The sequence below is a fragment of the Neomonachus schauinslandi genome, chromosome 7, assembly GCF_002201575.2.
Source record: "Neomonachus schauinslandi chromosome 7, ASM220157v2, whole genome shotgun sequence".
NCBI classification, from domain to species: Eukaryota; Metazoa; Chordata; class Mammalia; order Carnivora; family Phocidae; genus Neomonachus; species Neomonachus schauinslandi.
In genome coordinates this window covers 112,796,879-112,814,482 of record NC_058409.1, presented here as the reverse complement: position 1 = coordinate 112,814,482, position 17,604 = coordinate 112,796,879, and the positions used below count along the sequence as shown (strand labels likewise).

General features: G+C 37.0%; 1 protein-coding gene across 1 annotated transcript in view; it reads left to right on the top strand.

Annotated features, from left to right (window-relative positions):
• ITGA1 (integrin subunit alpha 1) overlaps positions 1-17,155 on the top strand; it is a 115,872-nt gene extending 98,717 nt beyond the window's left edge. The window contains exons 25-30 of the mRNA XM_021695399.1: positions 5,049-5,162; positions 7,406-7,510; positions 7,668-7,772; positions 9,308-9,400; positions 11,512-11,628; positions 17,028-17,155. Of these exons, the coding sequence (XP_021551074.1) occupies positions 5,049-5,162; positions 7,406-7,510; positions 7,668-7,772; positions 9,308-9,400; positions 11,512-11,628; positions 17,028-17,072 (579 nt within the window). The 3' untranslated portion in view covers positions 17,073-17,155. The remainder of the gene's footprint in view (positions 1-5,048; positions 5,163-7,405; positions 7,511-7,667; positions 7,773-9,307; positions 9,401-11,511; positions 11,629-17,027) is intronic.
• The last annotated feature ends 449 nt before the right edge of the window (positions 17,156-17,604 follow it).

Sequence of the window (17,604 nt, the reverse complement as noted above, 5' to 3'; positions counted from 1 at the left end):
AAGGAAGGAAGGAAGGAAGGAAGGAAGGAAGGAAGGAAGGAAGGAAGAAAGGAAGGAAGGAAGGGAGGAAGGAAGGAAGGAAGGAATTTTGAATATTATAGCTATTCATATGTTGTTACTAGGATCCAAACTTGAAATAGGTACTCTCAAACTATTATAAATAATGTTGATATAAATAACATTGTTAAGAATGTCCACTATCACCACTGCTATTCAGCATTGTACTAGAAGTCCTAGCCACAACAATCAGACAACAAAAAGAAATAAAAGACATCCGAATCGGCAAAGAAGTCAAACTCTCACTCTTTGCAGATGATATGATACTTTATGTGGGAAGCCCAAAAGACTCCACCCCAAAACTGCTAGAACTCATCCAGGAATTCAGTAAAGTGACAGGATATAAAATCAATGCACAGAATTCAGTTGCATTTCTATACACCAACAACAAGATAGAAGAAAGAGAAATTAAGGAGTCTATTCCATTTACAATTGCACCCAAAACCATAAGATACCTAGGAATAAATCTAACCAAAGAGGCAAAGAATCTGTACTCAGAAAACTATAAAACACTCATGAAAGAAATTGAGGAAGACACAAAGAAATGGAAAAACATTCCATGCTCATGGATTGGAAAAACAAATATTGTGAAGACGTCAATGCTACCTAGAGCAATCTACACATTCAGTGCAATCCCCATCAAAATACCATCAACTTTTTTCAAAGAAATGGAACAAATAATCCTAAAATTTGTATGGAACCAGAAAAGACCCCAAATAACCAGAGGAATATTGAAAAAGAAAAGCAAAGCCAGTGGCATCACAATTCTGGACTTCAAGCTCTATTACAAAGCTGTCATCATCAAGACAGTATGGTACTGGCACAAAAACAGACACATAGATCAATGGAACAGAATAGAGAGCCCAGAAATGGACCTTCAACTCTATGCTCAACTCATCTTTGACAAAGCAGGAAAGAATGTCCAATGGAAAAAAGACAGTCTCTTCAACAAATGGTGTTGGGAAAATTGGACAGCCACATGCAGAAGAATGAAACTGGACCATTTCCTTACACCACACACAAAAATAGACTCAAAATGGTTGAAAGACCTAACTGCGAGACAGGAGTCCATCAAAATCCTAAAGGAGAGAACACAGGCAGCAACCTCTTTGACCTCAGCCGCAGCAACTTCTTCCTAGAAACATTGCCAAGGGCAAGGGAAGCAAGGGCAAAAATGAACTATTGGGACTTCATCAAGATAAAAAGCTTTTGCACGGGGCGCCTGGGTGGCTCAGATGGTTAGGCGTCTGCCTTCGGCTCAGGTCATGATCCCAGGGTCCTGGTATCGAGCCCCGCATTGGGCTCCCCACTCGGCGGGAAGCCTGCCTCTCCCTCCTTCACTCCCCCTGCCTGTGCTCCTCTCTCACTGTGTCTCTCTCTGTCAAATAAATAAATAAAATCTTTAAAAAAAAAAAAAAAAAAAGCTTTTGCACAGCAAAGGAAACAGTCAACAAAACCAAAAGACAACTGACAGAATGGGAGAAGATATTTGCAAATGACATATCAGATAAAGGGCTAGTATCCAAAATCTATAAAGAACTTATCAAACTCAACACCCAAAGAACAAATGATCCAATCAAGAAATGGGCAGAAAACCTGAACAGACATTTCTTCAAAGAAGACATCCAAATGGCCAACAGACACATGAAAACTTGCTCGACATCACTCGGCATCAGGGAAATCCAAATCAAAACCTCAAAGAGATACCAACTCACACCAGTCAGAATGGCTAAAATTAACAAGTCAGGAAACAACAGATGTTGGCAAGGAAGCAGAAAAAGGGGAACCCTCCTACACTGTTGGTGGGAATGCAAGCTGGTGCAGCCACTCCGGAAAACAGTACAGAGGTTCCTCAAAAAGTTGAAAATAGAGCTACTGTATGACCCAGCAATTGCACTACTGGGTATTTACCCCAAAGTTACAAATGAAGTGATCTGAAGGGGTACGTGCACCCCAGTGTTTATAGCAGCAATGTCCACAATAGCCAAACTATGGAAAGAGCCAAGATGTCCATCAACAGATGAATGGATAAAGAAGATGTGGTGTATATATATGCAATGGAATATTATGCAGCCATCAAAAAACCGAAATCTTGCCATTTGCAATGACATGGATGGAACCAGAGGGTATTATGCTAAGCGAAATAAGTCAATCAGAGAAAGACAAGTATCATATGATCTCAATGATATGAGGAATTCTTAATCTCAGGAAACAAAGTGAGGGTTGCTGGAGTTGGGGGGAGAGGGCTGGGGTGGCTGGGTGATAGACATTCGGGAGGGTATGCGCTATGGTGAACGCTGTGAATTGTGTAAGACTGATGAATCACAGACCTGTACCTCTGAAACAAATTAATACAGTATATGTTAAAAAAAAAAAGAAGAAGAAGAAGAAGAAGAAGAAGAGAGTAGGAAGGGAAAAATGAAGGGGGGGGAATCAGAAGGGGGGATGAACCATGAGAGACTATGGACTCTGAGAAACAAACTGAGGGTTCTAGAGGGGAGGGGGTTGGGAGATGGGTTAGCCTGGTGATGGGTATTAAAGAGGGCACATATTGAATGGAGCACTGGGTATTATACGCAAATAATGAATCATGGAACACTACATCAAAAGCTAATGATGTAATGCATGGTGATTAACATAACATAATAAAATTAAATTAAAAAAGAAAAAGAATACCCCTGACCATAATCCTTTGTACCTTATTATTTTGCTGAGATAAAATAAAAAATTGGAGTAATAGAATTGAAAAATAATATGAACATTTTCTTAGGTAAGACCCAGTAAATGAATTTTTTTTTTGTAAAGATTTTATTTATTTATCTGAGAGAGAATGGGAGACAGAAAGCATGAGAGGGGGAGGATCAGAGGCAGAAGCAGGCTCCCCGCCGAGCAGGGAGCCCGATGCGGGACTCAATCCCGGGACTCCAGGATCGTGACCTGAGCCGAAGGCAGTCGCTTAACCAACTGAGCCACCCAGGCGCCCCCCAGTAAATGAATTTATTGCTTAAAATATACCATAGAAAATTATTGGTGATACAAAGATTTATTCTCAGAGATACTCTTTTATTTATTTATGTACTTACTTATTTATTTATTTATTTTTAAGTAATCTCTACACCCAGCATGGGACTCAAAATCATGACCCCAAGATCAAGAGTCACATGCTCTTCTGACTGAGCCAGCCAGGCACCCCTGGGAGATACTGTTATCAGTGTCATTTATAGTTTAAAAATTGAAACCTGGACACAATCTAAAAGTTTAACCACATATAATTGCTTAAATAAATTATCAGATAGTTATTCAATGGAAAGACAGCTAAAGAGGGCACATTTTAGATTTAAAAAAAAAAGTTAATTCTGCTATTTACTAGCTCTGTGATTTTGGAAGTTCTTCATTCTCATTCTAACCTTGTTTCCTTATAGGTAAAATAGGGATATTAAGAGAATCTACCTCATAAGGCTGTTAACAGGGTTAAAGGCAATAATGCAAGTAAGAAAATTAGCACAGTGTCTAGAATATAAATAAATGTTGAACATAAATAAATATTGATACTGTGGTTATTATTAAGCAGCTAATGAAAGTCATATTCTCAAAGAATCTCTAAGTTTATGGGAAAACACCATGACAATACATTTTATAAGTGGGGTGCCAAATCTTGTATTTTATATGATACATATTTTATAATACATATGTATATAATATATACATATATGATAGACAGGTAAGTTGTACACTAAAGTGTTACCAATGTAGTAGAATTATAGAAAACTTACTTCCTGTTTATTTTCAATATTTTCCAATGTTTCTGTAAATAACATTGTTTTTAATCAGAAAAAAATAAATGTTAATTACAGATTACATGATTTTTTATTCTTTAGCAGAAAACAGATGGAATTAGAGTGGGAGGCCATGGCAGGCAATTTTAAGACATATTACAATAAGAAAGGGCAAGAGTCAAGGAGCATGATTAAGAGGCCAGGCACAGCTGGTCAGAAATTCCTAGAATTCCAAGATTAAGGGATGCATTTAGTTTTAGGCAAACACAGGGAATTGCTTACTGTGTAACTCCCAGTCCAGAAGGCTCAATTAGATAGATCAGTTGGATTTTCTGGCGTCTGTCGATTAAGGAGCTCCCTACTCACCTAAGAATTCAGCCTAGGGAGGGTGTGAAGAAGGTGTAGGTCCTGGAAATTATGCTTGAGTGGGAAGAAGGAAGGGCCATAGCACCTGGTTGCTCCAATTCCATTGCATCTCTTTTACTTGTGAGGACTTTTGAATAGCAAATTCAGCTTTCTGCTGAATTTCATCCTGCCTGGCTTTCCTTCCCTATGAGCTACACTCACCATTGGCAGCATGATGTGATATTAAGCAGGAATTGTAGTTTAGTGGATAAAAGCAGATGGGCATTGAAAGGAGAATCAATGTGACTCTCATCCAACTGGATCAACAATCATTATTGACACAGTAGCCTTAGCTGGAGGTAAAATAGTGAAGGGAAGCATATGGGTATCTGGTTTGTCTGTGCAGTGGTGGCAGATCCCATGTGGCTGGGCTGAGAAATGATTTGTGGGTTTAAGGAGTTATGGCAAGCTGGTTGAGGCAAACAAAATATGCTCACCTGTTCTGAGTGGATCAAGTAAATGTTCTCCCTCCTTCCCACCTCCAAAAAGACCAGTATGTCCAAAAAGATGATGAGCATAAAGAAATTTAATTCTGATTTTCCTTAATCCCAGTCCTACTTTGGGAGTGGGAGGATGAAGAAACAATATACATTATAGCTGATGCATACGGCCACTATTAAACATTCCTATTTTTTGCTTGTTTAATTATGCCAGTTCTCTATCTAGTGCCGTAAATTGACTGCATTCACTTTCAGATTCAAAATATTACACAACTTAATTCATCAGTTAAGAACAGATGTCCTACCTAATACAGAAAGGATGCTGTTGGAAGAGGAAGAGAGGTTACATTTTTATTTTTCTTTCTTGTAGATTAGAAAGAGTGGACATTTTCCAATGCCAGAACTTAAACTGTCAATTTCGTTTCCCAACTTGACATCAGATGGTTATCCTGTGCTATACCCAAGTGGGTGGTCGTCTTCTAATGTAAGTAATGTGTGCCTTGGAATTACATCATAATTATTATCTTTTTCAGTTTGTATTTAAACCCTTTTGTTCTGCATGCCAGTTGTGATAAAGAGCTTTACCAAAGTGACATAGAGAAGCATTTAGAAAATTTTAAATAATAATAACAATTTCCACTGGCTACTTAGTAGATGCATTAGTTTCCTACAACTGCTGTGCTAATAAATTACCCAACTGGGTGGCTAGAAACAACAGAAATTTATTCTTTCACAGTCCTGGAGGCCAGAGTCTACAATCAAGGTGTCAACAATGTTCGTTCCCTGCGGAGGCTCACAGGGAGAATCTGTTCCATGCCTCTCTCTTAGCTTCTGGGGGCTGCTGTCAACCCTTGGCATGCCTTAGCTTGTGGCAGCAGAACTGCATGCAGTCTCTGCCTCTGTCTTCGCATGCCTGTCTTCCTTGAGTTTCTGGGTCTTTGCCTCTTCTGTCTCATATAGCACACTCATCAGTGAATTTAGAGCCCATCCTAAATAGAAGGACCTCATCTGGAGAGCCTTAATTACATCTGCAATGACACTGTTTCCTTTTTCCTTTTTTTTTTTTTTTAAGATTTTGTTGATTTATCTGAGAGGGAGGGAGAGAGAGAGAGAGCACTAGCAGGGGGAGCGGCGGAGGGAGGAGCAGACTCCCCACTGAACAGGGAGCCCCACACTGGGCTGGATCCCAGGACCTGGAGATCATGACCTGAGCTGAAGGCAGACACTTAGCCAAATGAGCCACGCAGGTGCCCCCAAATCACCCTTTTTCCAACATAAGGTCACATTCACAGGTTCCAGGTGCTAGGACTTGGGCATGTCTTTTTGGAATACTATCCAATCCACTGGAGTAGATTTTAGATAACTACTTGTTGACTTGTGCCTTAAAATGTTTGTTACAGCTTTAATTTGTTTGAGATGATCAAAGAGCTCTATAAAGAGACTTTTTAATTGCTCCTAAGCGCACACACAGCTGCACATAAAACAGTACAGTACTCTTTACTCACTTATCCCAAACAATAGCACTATCACTTTGTACCTATAGCTTTGAATGAGTCAATGTGGTAAATTGTTATGGTTCAGTCTCTAAGACATAGAAAATCACAATAAATGTTGAAGTAATGCATGCATATTATCAGCATTTGACAATCTGTCTTCAGAGATTTTTTTAAGTTAAAATACTCTCAAAAATCAAGAAGTAGAAAGTGATAGTTGGATTATAATCTTTAAATGTTTCCCTAAAGGCAAGGAAAAATTAAACCTCTACCATTTCTCTCTAATCCAAAAAAGCAGGTTTGTGAAGATGTAGGAAGACTAAAATTGTACTTTTCTTATTACTTATGAACTTTATCCTTATTACCTTTTATCAAGGATGTAGAGAGTCTTGATGAACGAAAGGTTTATTAGAGTAAGTCTAGTAAAACAATCCAAGAACGAGCTGTCTTACAAACATGGCATCTTAACATTTATAGGGCTGCTTACTTACATCTTCTTTCCACATAGACCAATTATCTTACCCTTGGTGTTTAGAGACTCCTAAAATATTATTGGATGAATACACAAATACAGATGAAAGCCCCTCTCTTTTTTTTTTGTTTGTTTCACAAACCATCGTATGAGCCAACATAATGAATAACAAATGCTAACCTTTTTTTTAGTATAGTTTTAATTTCTTTTCTCTCTCTGTATTATGGGAATTAACAACTAATGTTTGATGAAAACAATAAATTAATGAGTTATGTTATGCAATAGTAAGTTCCACTAGCATCCTTCCTTTTTGTTTTGTTTTTTTAAAGATTTTATTTATTTATTTGACAGAGAGACACAGCGAGAGAGGGAACACAAGCAGGGGAAGTGGGAGAGGGAGAAGCAGGCTTCCTGCGGAGCACGGAGCCGGATGCAGGGCTCGATCCCAGGACCCTGGGATCATGACCTGAGCCGAAGGCAGACGCTCAACGCCTGAGCCACCCAGGCACCCCACATCCTTCCTTTTTGATAACAACCTCCCTGATATCTATTACAATTCAAAAGTAGCATTCTAACAGTAATTTTTATCTGGGAGTGGGTGTATATGGATGCTACAGAACAGCTTCTTCCATATTGCACACTCCTGAAGATGGATCTTTCATCTGTGACAATGGCTGTCAGATTCTTCACCTTATTGTACCGAGTCATTTTTCCCTCTGACACCTGGCATTGTCTGATAAAACAAATATTTTCACTTTTTAGAATGCAAACTGCAGACCCAGTAGCCTTCAGGACCCTCTTGGTGTCAACTCTGGGAAGAAAACGATTATATCCAAACCTGAAGATCTCAAACGAGGCACAATTCCGGTAAATTCAGATAACCAAGACAAGTGCTTGTTTTATCTCATGCTTTTTAAGTGAATAAATTCAATATCAACCTAAAAATAGCTATCTTATAGAATAATATGGTATCTTTTTGTCAAATGGCAAAGATACTAATATATACCTCTGAACATTTAAACAGGACTGCAGTACGTGTAAATTTGCTACCATTACGTGTACCTTGATTCCTTCTGACATAAGCCAAGTGAATGTTTCACTTATCTTATGGAAACCAACTTTTATAAAAGTAAGTGATTGCATTGTTCTCTGTAATTATTGAATTATGTTAACAAATATTTGCTCATTACTTAGTATATGCAAAGCACAGTGCTTCTGTAGAAAGAACTGGGAGTGTAAAAAAATGTGGTCCAAGCCCCAGCTCTACTTAACCAACTATTTGGGTCTCATTTTCCTTGTTTATTAGTAACGAAGTTATCTCCAAGGTCTCCTTCCAGATGATACTTTTTTCTCAGGCTCTCTTATTCTTTTTTTTTTTCTTTTTGTACCTCTAGAAATAAACACCTATACAGTATCAAAGTTTGCATTTATCTTAATGCTGTAGAACTCAGTTAAGGGACAAAGAATTATAGAGAGACAGTGCTTGACTCCTTGACACCATTAACAATAGAGCTAACATGTATTATGGACTCACTGTATTGGATCAGATTTTACATATATATATATATATATATATGACACACATTTATGGATACTATGTATATACACACATTTATATATATATATGCACACATATATATGTATATATATAAAATAGGAGGACATTTTTTAGCTCCTAACAGTCAAATCTGTCTGACAACAAGCTACTTTAAAACTTAATCCAATGTAACAAACTGAGGGTTGCTGGAGTGGGGGTTGGAGTGGGAGGGATGGGGTGGCTGGGTGATAGACACTGGGGAAGGTATGTGCTGTGGTGAGCGCTGTGAATTGTGCAAGACTGTTGAATCACAGATCTGTACCTCTGAAACAAATAATACATTATATGTTAAGAAAAAAAAAAAAAGAAGAAGATAGCAGGAGGGGAAGAATGAAAGGGGGGAAATCGGAGGGGGAGACGAACCATGAGAGACGATGGACTCTGAAAAACAAACTGAGGGTTCTAGAGGGGAGGGGGGTGGGAGGTTGGGTTAGCCTGGTGATGGGTATTAAAGAGGGCACGTTCTGCATGGAGCACTGGGTGTTACGCACAAACAATGAATCATGGAACACTACATCAAAAACTAATGATGTAATGTATGGTGATTAACATAACAATAAAAAATTTAAAAAAAACTTAATCCATTGTATTTTGTATGGTTTCTTTCTCTCTTAGAAGTGTTTAGTTAATTATATGAAATTTCCAATTTTTAGGTTCGATCATATTAAGTTACAATTTTTATAAATCACAAACTGTTGGATATTGGCAATTTCATGTTTAATCCTGCACAAACTCCTATATAAACTTCGTTACCAGAGTGTAGCTATTTCATACCTAGCTATATGAAAGGGGGGCAGGGTTTGAGATTTGTTTTTGCTAAGCATAAATCTGGAGAAAATGATATAGAATTGTTTCATTCTATAACAAGGACGTAAGTGACAATTTGAGTGGGGAGAAGAGGGATGGGTCATCATTTGAAACCACCAGTTCCATTTGGATGTTAACAAAACCAGTGTTTTTAAATGTCTCAGGAAAATCTATATTTTAAAAATTGCACTACTCAAACATGACTAGCTCTCACTTTGATTAGCATAATATATTGAAAATAAATCCTGTTTGCTTTTCAGGCACGTTTTTCCAGCTTAAATCTTACTATAAGGGCAGACCTTCAGAGTGAAAATACATCACTGATTTTAAGTACTGGCAATCAAAAAAGAGAGGTAAGAGCAACTCTAAGTTTTGAAAACATTATACATTTCACTCTGAATTTTGTGACATAATGTTTTATAATTGCTTATAGAACCTAAAGCAGTGACTAGCTAGTCACTAAGTAACAGACACTTTTTGCTTCAAATTATACTTAATTAGCTTCAAGTGTGATTTCAGTCTTCTTTGTAAGAAACTGGGAAAAACCATGATATTTACAATTAACATGCCATGTTTGACTTTACCGCTTGTAACTATCACAATAAATTGGTGTTTTTACTTTCACCTTGATAACAAATGATGCATTTGTGATTTTCCTCCTTAAAAACTTACATTATAAAATGCAGTTGGCATCTGAAGAGCAGACTTGAAAAACACTTTACGGAAAGTGTACACTGTACAGAAATAAATGTAAATTTTGAAAGGTTTTCTTCATTTAGTCATTGGGAAATCTGAAGCAAAAATGAAATATTATTCCCTCATACAAATTCACACTTCAGTCCTTGGTAAAAATAAAATGGTTTGATGTTTTTCCTCCTGTTTTATTATAAAATAAGGCCAGAATACTTATTACAGATGTGGATATGTAAGCATTTCTCCTCTTATCATGGGAGAGTTTAAATGTCCCATGCGGATATGAGTCATATAATTTTATTTGGAAGCTATGTAACATTCAGATGTTGTTTAAAAGTTTCTTATTTCAAATTAATACTTATCTCAAATAATTCCAGTGTCAATGACCCCTGGTAGGTATTCACCTTTAAAGAACATATGCATATAATGTTTACTTACATTATAAAGAACACTGATAAATGCAAAGTTGTTCCACATGCAGAGAAGCCAAAATTTTACCAGTAAGCACCGCCCCCCCCAAAACTGAGTATAAATTATATTGGAAAAGAGTACTTTTGATTCCTGGATATGTTTTGTTGAAATTTTATAACTAGCTTTATTTCCCCTAAATGTTAGCTTAAAATTCCCCACGGAACTATTATTCAACATCTTATCCCAAAAGAAAATTATACCTACATCGTTAAAATTACTAGAAGTGATCATTTTGTAATTGTGTGATCTTAGAGAAGTCACTGATCCCATCCAGAGTTCAGCTTCTGTATCTATCAGTTCAGGGAATTGTTTTAGATGTATTTGAAATCTGTCTTCTAAGAACTTATTCTGTACATATGTACATTCATGCCGGCTCTGTGTCCCCAAAGCATCAGCAGTGACCCACCCGTCGCCATCTGAGGAGTTTGTCCAGCAGCCAATATATATAAATATCTCCCCTGTTCTCTTTTTTACCTCCAGTCTTCCCTCTAGCTTTAGGAATTGAGATGTTCCCTCCAACAAGCAAACACAGAAACTTGAGCTATCATTAGTCATTGCGATCTACACTGAATTAGTTTTTTTCTCAGAGACCTTGGGATGAGACCCAGCGCAGACAAGTCTCGCTGCGGTTTGGGTGCCGCATTGAGTAGCTGCAACACTAAAGCTGTTTACCTCAAAGTTTTCCTTCAGTTAAGACCTAATATATGGACTGAAGAGAAGTCGACTGGCAGAGACAGTGCAGTCTAATAAAAATACATAGGGGTGAATATATGTGCAAAAATTCATGTTATCTGTCTACTTGAGATTTGTGCATTTTATCATATGAAAATTATATGTAAATTTGTATACAAAAAATAAAACACATGAAAATTAGAATTAGAAGACGACCTACTCAGGTTGATTATGTCAACAACCTGTGGTAACGCTCCAGCCTAAACTTTTACCACCATGATAATGCACTAAAGTCAATCAATAAATCCTTAAAATATGTAATACTTTTGGTTCTCACTGAGTTAAATTCACCTCTGCTCCCTAGCATTCTGATTCATGGACAGTTTACTCTTTATGTGTACATTTCTAAAGCATAAGATTATAAATATTTGGGGTAATAATAAATTTGACATGCTTAGAGATTTTTAATAGATGGACATTTTTAAATGTAAATTCAAGGTTTTCTCTGTATGTAGTAATCAGATTAAGCACACTGTTTGGTAGAAAATTATAGCCTGCAAGAACTCAATGTACCAAGAGTTGTAACAGGTGTTTATCAATGTTAACAGTCTTGCTTAATATATTTCAGTTTGCTATTCAAATATCCAAAGATGGACTGCCAGGCAGAGTGCCATTATGGGTCATCCTATTGAGTGCTTTTGCTGGATTATTGCTATTAATGCTGCTCATATTAGCACTGTGGAAGGTAAGCACCAAAGTTCCTTTGACTTTCTATTTCAACTATCAACAGCAAATTGGTGAAATAAATTATTATTTATCCATGCTGTGTAATATGGTATTATACAACCATTAAAAATATTGAGGTGATGACCAAGACAAAAGAAAAAAATGTATATCCCAAACACTGCGCACAACTCGATCCCAGTTTTGTAAAAGAAAAAATTAAATAAACAAATCCAAAAATCATGATGGATCTCTCTGGAGATTGGGATTGTAAAAGACCTTTATATGTCTATAACATTGAGAATTGTAAATTAAGTATGCATTACTTTTATAAATAAAGAAGAATGAAAACTCTCTTTTATAAAAAAAAGAACAAAATGAATTCTTATATCAGTTTAAGAATATATAAACAATAGAATGATTAAGATGAGCCTTGTCCAAATACATATCTCTATGTATCTTAAAAACTAAGATTTCTTTAATATATGAAGAAATATGCCACATTTTATGCAATAGCTGTGTGCCTGAGAGAGGATAAATTTATTACTTAGTTGATGAAAGAGAAATCTTACTGTTTTACTGACTCCTATTTCAAATCCTCTTGTAAAACTATTTCAATTGGATAAATCCATATATTTACATAGATATTTTGCTTATACTGAGGTGTGTGAGATTTTTCAAACTCTTAGCTGTATCACTTTCAAATTAAGCAGAACTGAGATGACAGAATTTACACTAAATTTAATAGAGAACAAAATCCTATCAAAAAGTTGAATTTAATGTTTTTTTCCAATGAAACATCAAATTGGTATTAATTCTAACATAATACCACCCTATATTTTACCAAATTGCTTTATTAAATAGCTAAACTCTGTTAAAAATACAGGTTGTGGTTACATACTCGTTTTTTTCTAATACCTGAGCAGCAGAATTCTCTTTAATCAAATAGTTTAAATAATAAATTTCTGTCCCACCAAATTGCCAACAGTTCTACCCTTTGACTCGCTTACAATGCCTAACTTCCTCTTTTGGGGGGATTGCACTCAGAGAGGATGATAAACAAAGCCATGTTAAAGGTGTAGGTCAGTAACATTTAGTTCAGTAAATAGAAACCATAGCTTTTCTCTCGCGAAGTCTCTAAGAATTCCTGGCTTTCTCAAACCTGCAGCTCCTTCTACACTGCAGGATCATCAGTGCTCTGTCTGTAATACCTGGCTTTGCCACACCGTGGTCCCCAAGACCTGTCTTAGTGGTGTCGAGGTTGTGCTTGAAACAAAGAATGTGGTTTCTTCACTTAGATGCACCTCTATTCCAGAGAGCATTTTACGGATTTCTTTCAGTGTGCTTTTCTATTCTGAGCACTGCACTTGCCCATGTAGTTTTAGGAGACAGCTGACAAGAGAAAGGAAAGCCAGAGCTGACATTTGGATAGATTTTCTCTGGTGGCGTATCTCTGCTTAAAACAATTAAGTTTTATTCATCTAGTTTTTTTGGTCACCGGTCTGAAGAAGCATAAAGGTAAAAATAAACACATTCTTCCATCCAGTAAATGTTTTGTTAATACGTTCTGCTGGCTTCTTGGATCCCTTTAGGCCCAGGAAGGAAGGTCATTTAGCAACCTTTGGACTGTTCTGACCAGTAGGTGCAGTTAGTTCAACCACTTCAGTGGGAGATCCAGTGATCAGATCCGCGACTCCACAGGGAGGGGGGAGAGAAGAGAATTAGGACATACCGAATGCTTTCTACATGCCAGGAACTGTTTTAAACTTTTCCACTTTAATGTTAACATCAGCCCTCTGAGAAAGACACGACTATGAACCTCCTTTTATTAATGAGATGCTGGGACGTACAAGAGTTAAATATGTTCCCCAAGGCCACATGGTTTATCAGATTCAGAGTAAGGACCTAAATCCGGACCATTTTACTTCCTTGCCAACACTGTTAACCCCTTGCTTTGTGTTCCCTCTTGCTTTTATTCACTCTGTTGTGCTTACAACCTTTTCAACAAAGTATATTAACTACATGTTATATTTGAGGACATTAAAGCAAAGAGAAGTTAAGTAACTCTCCCAAGATTACCAGCTAGTAAAGGACTGGATGCAAGCAAAGATCTATCAGCAAAGCCCATCCTTTTCCAGTATCTCTCACTGCTAGAAACCTCTAGGCAGGGCTCTTTATTCTGGAGCTCCAGGAATTGGGTTTTGTTCAAGAGGGTCATGAACTCTCTGAAATGTATAAAAACATTTTGTTTTGGAATGAGAGTCCCTAGTTGGATTCAGACTTTTGGCAGCTCCATTATACTAAAAATATTAATTGCCCCTCCACCTGCTTAAAGCCATATGGAACTTCCCTGAAGCACGTATTTGGTCTGCAGGAGACTCAGAAGAGCTACCCAGGGACTTTTTTTATACTTACTAGACCTGGAGCAGAAACCTCAGGACTATCCCTTCTTCCTCCTTCTTCCAAATCTGACCACTCTGGGGCACCTGGGTGGCTCAGTCGGTTAAGCGTCTGCTTTCGGCTCAGGTCATGATCCCAGAGTGCTGGGATCAAGCCCTGCATCAGGGATCAAGCCCCACATCAGGCTCCCTACTGGACGGGGAGCCTGCTTCTCCCTCCTCCCCTGCTCGTGCTCTCTCTCTCTCTCGCTATCTCTCTCTCAAATAAATAAATAAAACTTTAAAATTAAAATAACAACAACAACAAAATCTGACCACTCTGGAAATTCATTGGAACTCCCAGGGTCCATACAGGGAACAGGCCAAAGATTCTTCCTGGAGCTGTGACTCTATTTCAAAAAGCACTGTCTTTATATAATTTATCCTTGCAGTACACATGGTAGAAATTAAAGTTTTTGAAAATGTTGTAGTAGCTTGTTATACTTAATATTGAAGAGAGAAGGCTTTTAGGGGGCACAGGTTTAAATAGATTGAGAAACACATTCTGGAATATAGTACCACACATTGAGGGAGAAGCCCAGTCAGGCCAATATAACCAATAGATTGAAATGAGACTCAGCCCACAGAGAAGCCCTAAGAAAGCAGAACGTTTTTCTCTCTTAACTTGATTTCATACTAATGGCTGAAGTTCCATCACTGATGATTTATTTACTAATCCGAAAGCTTTATTCCTCATCCAATATACATATCCTTGGTGGATGTGGACGGGGAATAGCGCCACCATTTTTTAGTCTTTTATATATTAGTTAAATTTATTCATTCAACATTTATTCCATATTATAGTCAGTAAGCCCGTAATTTCTACCAGGTACTGTTGAATCTGACCCTTTGCCATAGGGTTTTGAACTAGGGATAAGCATAAATAAGATCTAGCACTTACTGATAAGTAAATATGGAAAGGCAAAGAAGGAAAGTGAAAGTTGTAAGTCTGGGCACTGAAAATAAACTTAACTCATTTTTCATTTTAGCTAGTATTGGCCCCAGCCAGTTTGAAGCTATGTACTGCATTCACCTAGTCTCCATTCTTATGACCCAACTTCCACTAACAACCCATGTTAATAGAATTAGTTGAGTGGAAAAGTTCAGATAACACAATTTAGTTTTAAAATAGAGCACTTAAGGGTGCCTGAGTGGCTCAGTCAGTTGAGCGTCCAACTCTTTTTTTTACATTCTTTTTTTTTTTTTAAAGATATTTATTTATTTGACAGAGAGAGACACAGCGAGAGAGGGAACACAAGCAGGGGGAGTGGGAGAGGGAGAAGCAGGCTTCCCGCGGAGCAGGGAGCCCGATGCGGGGCTCGATCCCAGGACCCTGGGATCATGACCTGAGCCGAAGGCAGACGCTTAACGGCTGAGCTACCCAGGCGCCCCGAGCGTCCAACTCTTGATTTCAGCTTAGGTCATGATCTCAGGGTTGTGAGATGGAGCCATGCATGGGACTCCATGCTCAGCAGACAATCTGCTTGGGATTCTCTCTCTCCCCCTCCCTCTGCCCCTCTCCCCTACCCCTACTACTCGCTCGCTCTCTCTGTCTCAAATAAATAAGTCTTAAAAATAAAAAATAAAATAAAATAGAACATTTAGCATGTGAAAGCAAAGGAAGGTTGAAAAGATGCAAAAAGACTTGAGAGGGAAAGGACAAGAGAGAGAGCAGGACAGGACAGGAGAGAGAAAAGTCTTACATTCACCACCTGTTCCTGTGAAAGCCTTGTTGGATTTATTTTCAACTCAGGACCTGCAGGCACAAGGTAAGGAGACTGATAGTTTGTGAATCCAGAACTTTTATTGTTGGCTCAAAGAAAAAATCCTGAGACATAGAGCTGCCACTCGAAGCAGGACAAATTTATTGTTTTTTCACATTTATTTCTCTGTTGTCACCTTTTCCTCATCTACCACCAACTAGATTCTGACATCATGGAAGACATAAAGCCCTGTCATGGTGAAAGACATAAAGAAGCTACCTTCTGTAGCTTAAAACTGCATTTTGATCATTTATCCCATCTAAACTCTCAATTATTCAATAATGATTTTTTTAAATATACCATTCTCTTGCATAATTCACCATAGCTTCATTATTAAAATGATATGGAGGTACTATACTTTCAAAGAATTAACTCATTGTCTGCTTGAACTATTATAATCCACTCTCAAATAAAAAAAAAATACACAGACTTAAAAAAACACTTCTCTAGGATGCTTAATTTCCTTTTATTTAAAATACCCACATTTTAGATGAGATTATTACAAAGGTCCCTTCCAGCTCCTATACTTATTTTTATTATAATGTACAATAGGAAATAAATAAAGCCCTTACAATTTTTATAATGACCCAAATTACAAAGTATAGTGAAAAGTAACCCACGTTCACCCCTTCGTGAAATTTCTTCTATGTTCAGTGAGTTCCTTTTCATATCCAAATGATACAGCACGTTTTCAAGAGGCACTTCCTGTCAAGCCTATAAAGGCAGATGTCCTAACACATTTAAAGTGAATCCAGGCAACTCAAATCTCCCCCACCCTCGGCCATGATGCATGTGCCAGTTTCCGCCCCCAGCTCTAACGACCTCAATTTATGACCATCAGTTATTTGATGGAATTTCTCTGCCACATCCCTGAGAAAAAAGATGATGGCAAAGTGCCATTTAATGCCAGCTAACTGTAGTTTATATGTCCTTCCAAATATTTTCCCTAGTACTAGTAAAAACCACATGTACTAGTTTTTACTAGGAGACATGATATATTTAACCAACAGAAAAGTTTTTAAAATGAAATAGCAATTTGATAAATGTCATTTCTTGACAGTCAATATTACTTAATAGGTCAATGAAAAAAAATCTCAATTATATTAATTATTTGAGTGCCCAGAATCACTAACGTAGTATTAAATTTTATCCAAGGAAATTAGTACTTATTATCTAAATTCAAATAATTAATGGTGTTATGTTTGGTATTTTCTCAACAGATTGGATTCTTCAAAAGACCACTAAAGAAGAAAATGGAGAAATGACGTATTTTACAGGAGGAAGGAAAAAAATAACAATTATTCGATGATCTATCCTCAGGTTTGCTTCAAATATGTGACAAGAAATTTATTATTATAGTTAAAGATATAGTCACATAACTTTATGTAATCCATCAGGGATTAATCATTTGGAAAATGACAGATCAAGGAAGATCCAAAAACAATACCATAAAGATATATTTTGTAAAATGATGAAAAATATTTTTAAATAATTACTCATTTGTGTTATTTAAGTGAAATTACAAAGTGTTTTGAAGATGAAGAATAACTTGTACAAATATGTTTATATATTAAATCAGCATCCAGAGTATTTAAGGAATGCATAAAAAGATTTTTATGATCATTGATAAATTACACTTTTTCCATTGGTTCCTGATGGATATCCACATTCAGCATGATAGTCAACATTTGTAAATGACAAGAAAGGAATTAACTGAAAAAGATCACTTCTCCCTATTTAAATGAGAAAATTTCCTGGATAGAGTATATATAAAATATGGACTGAAAATAGAATTAA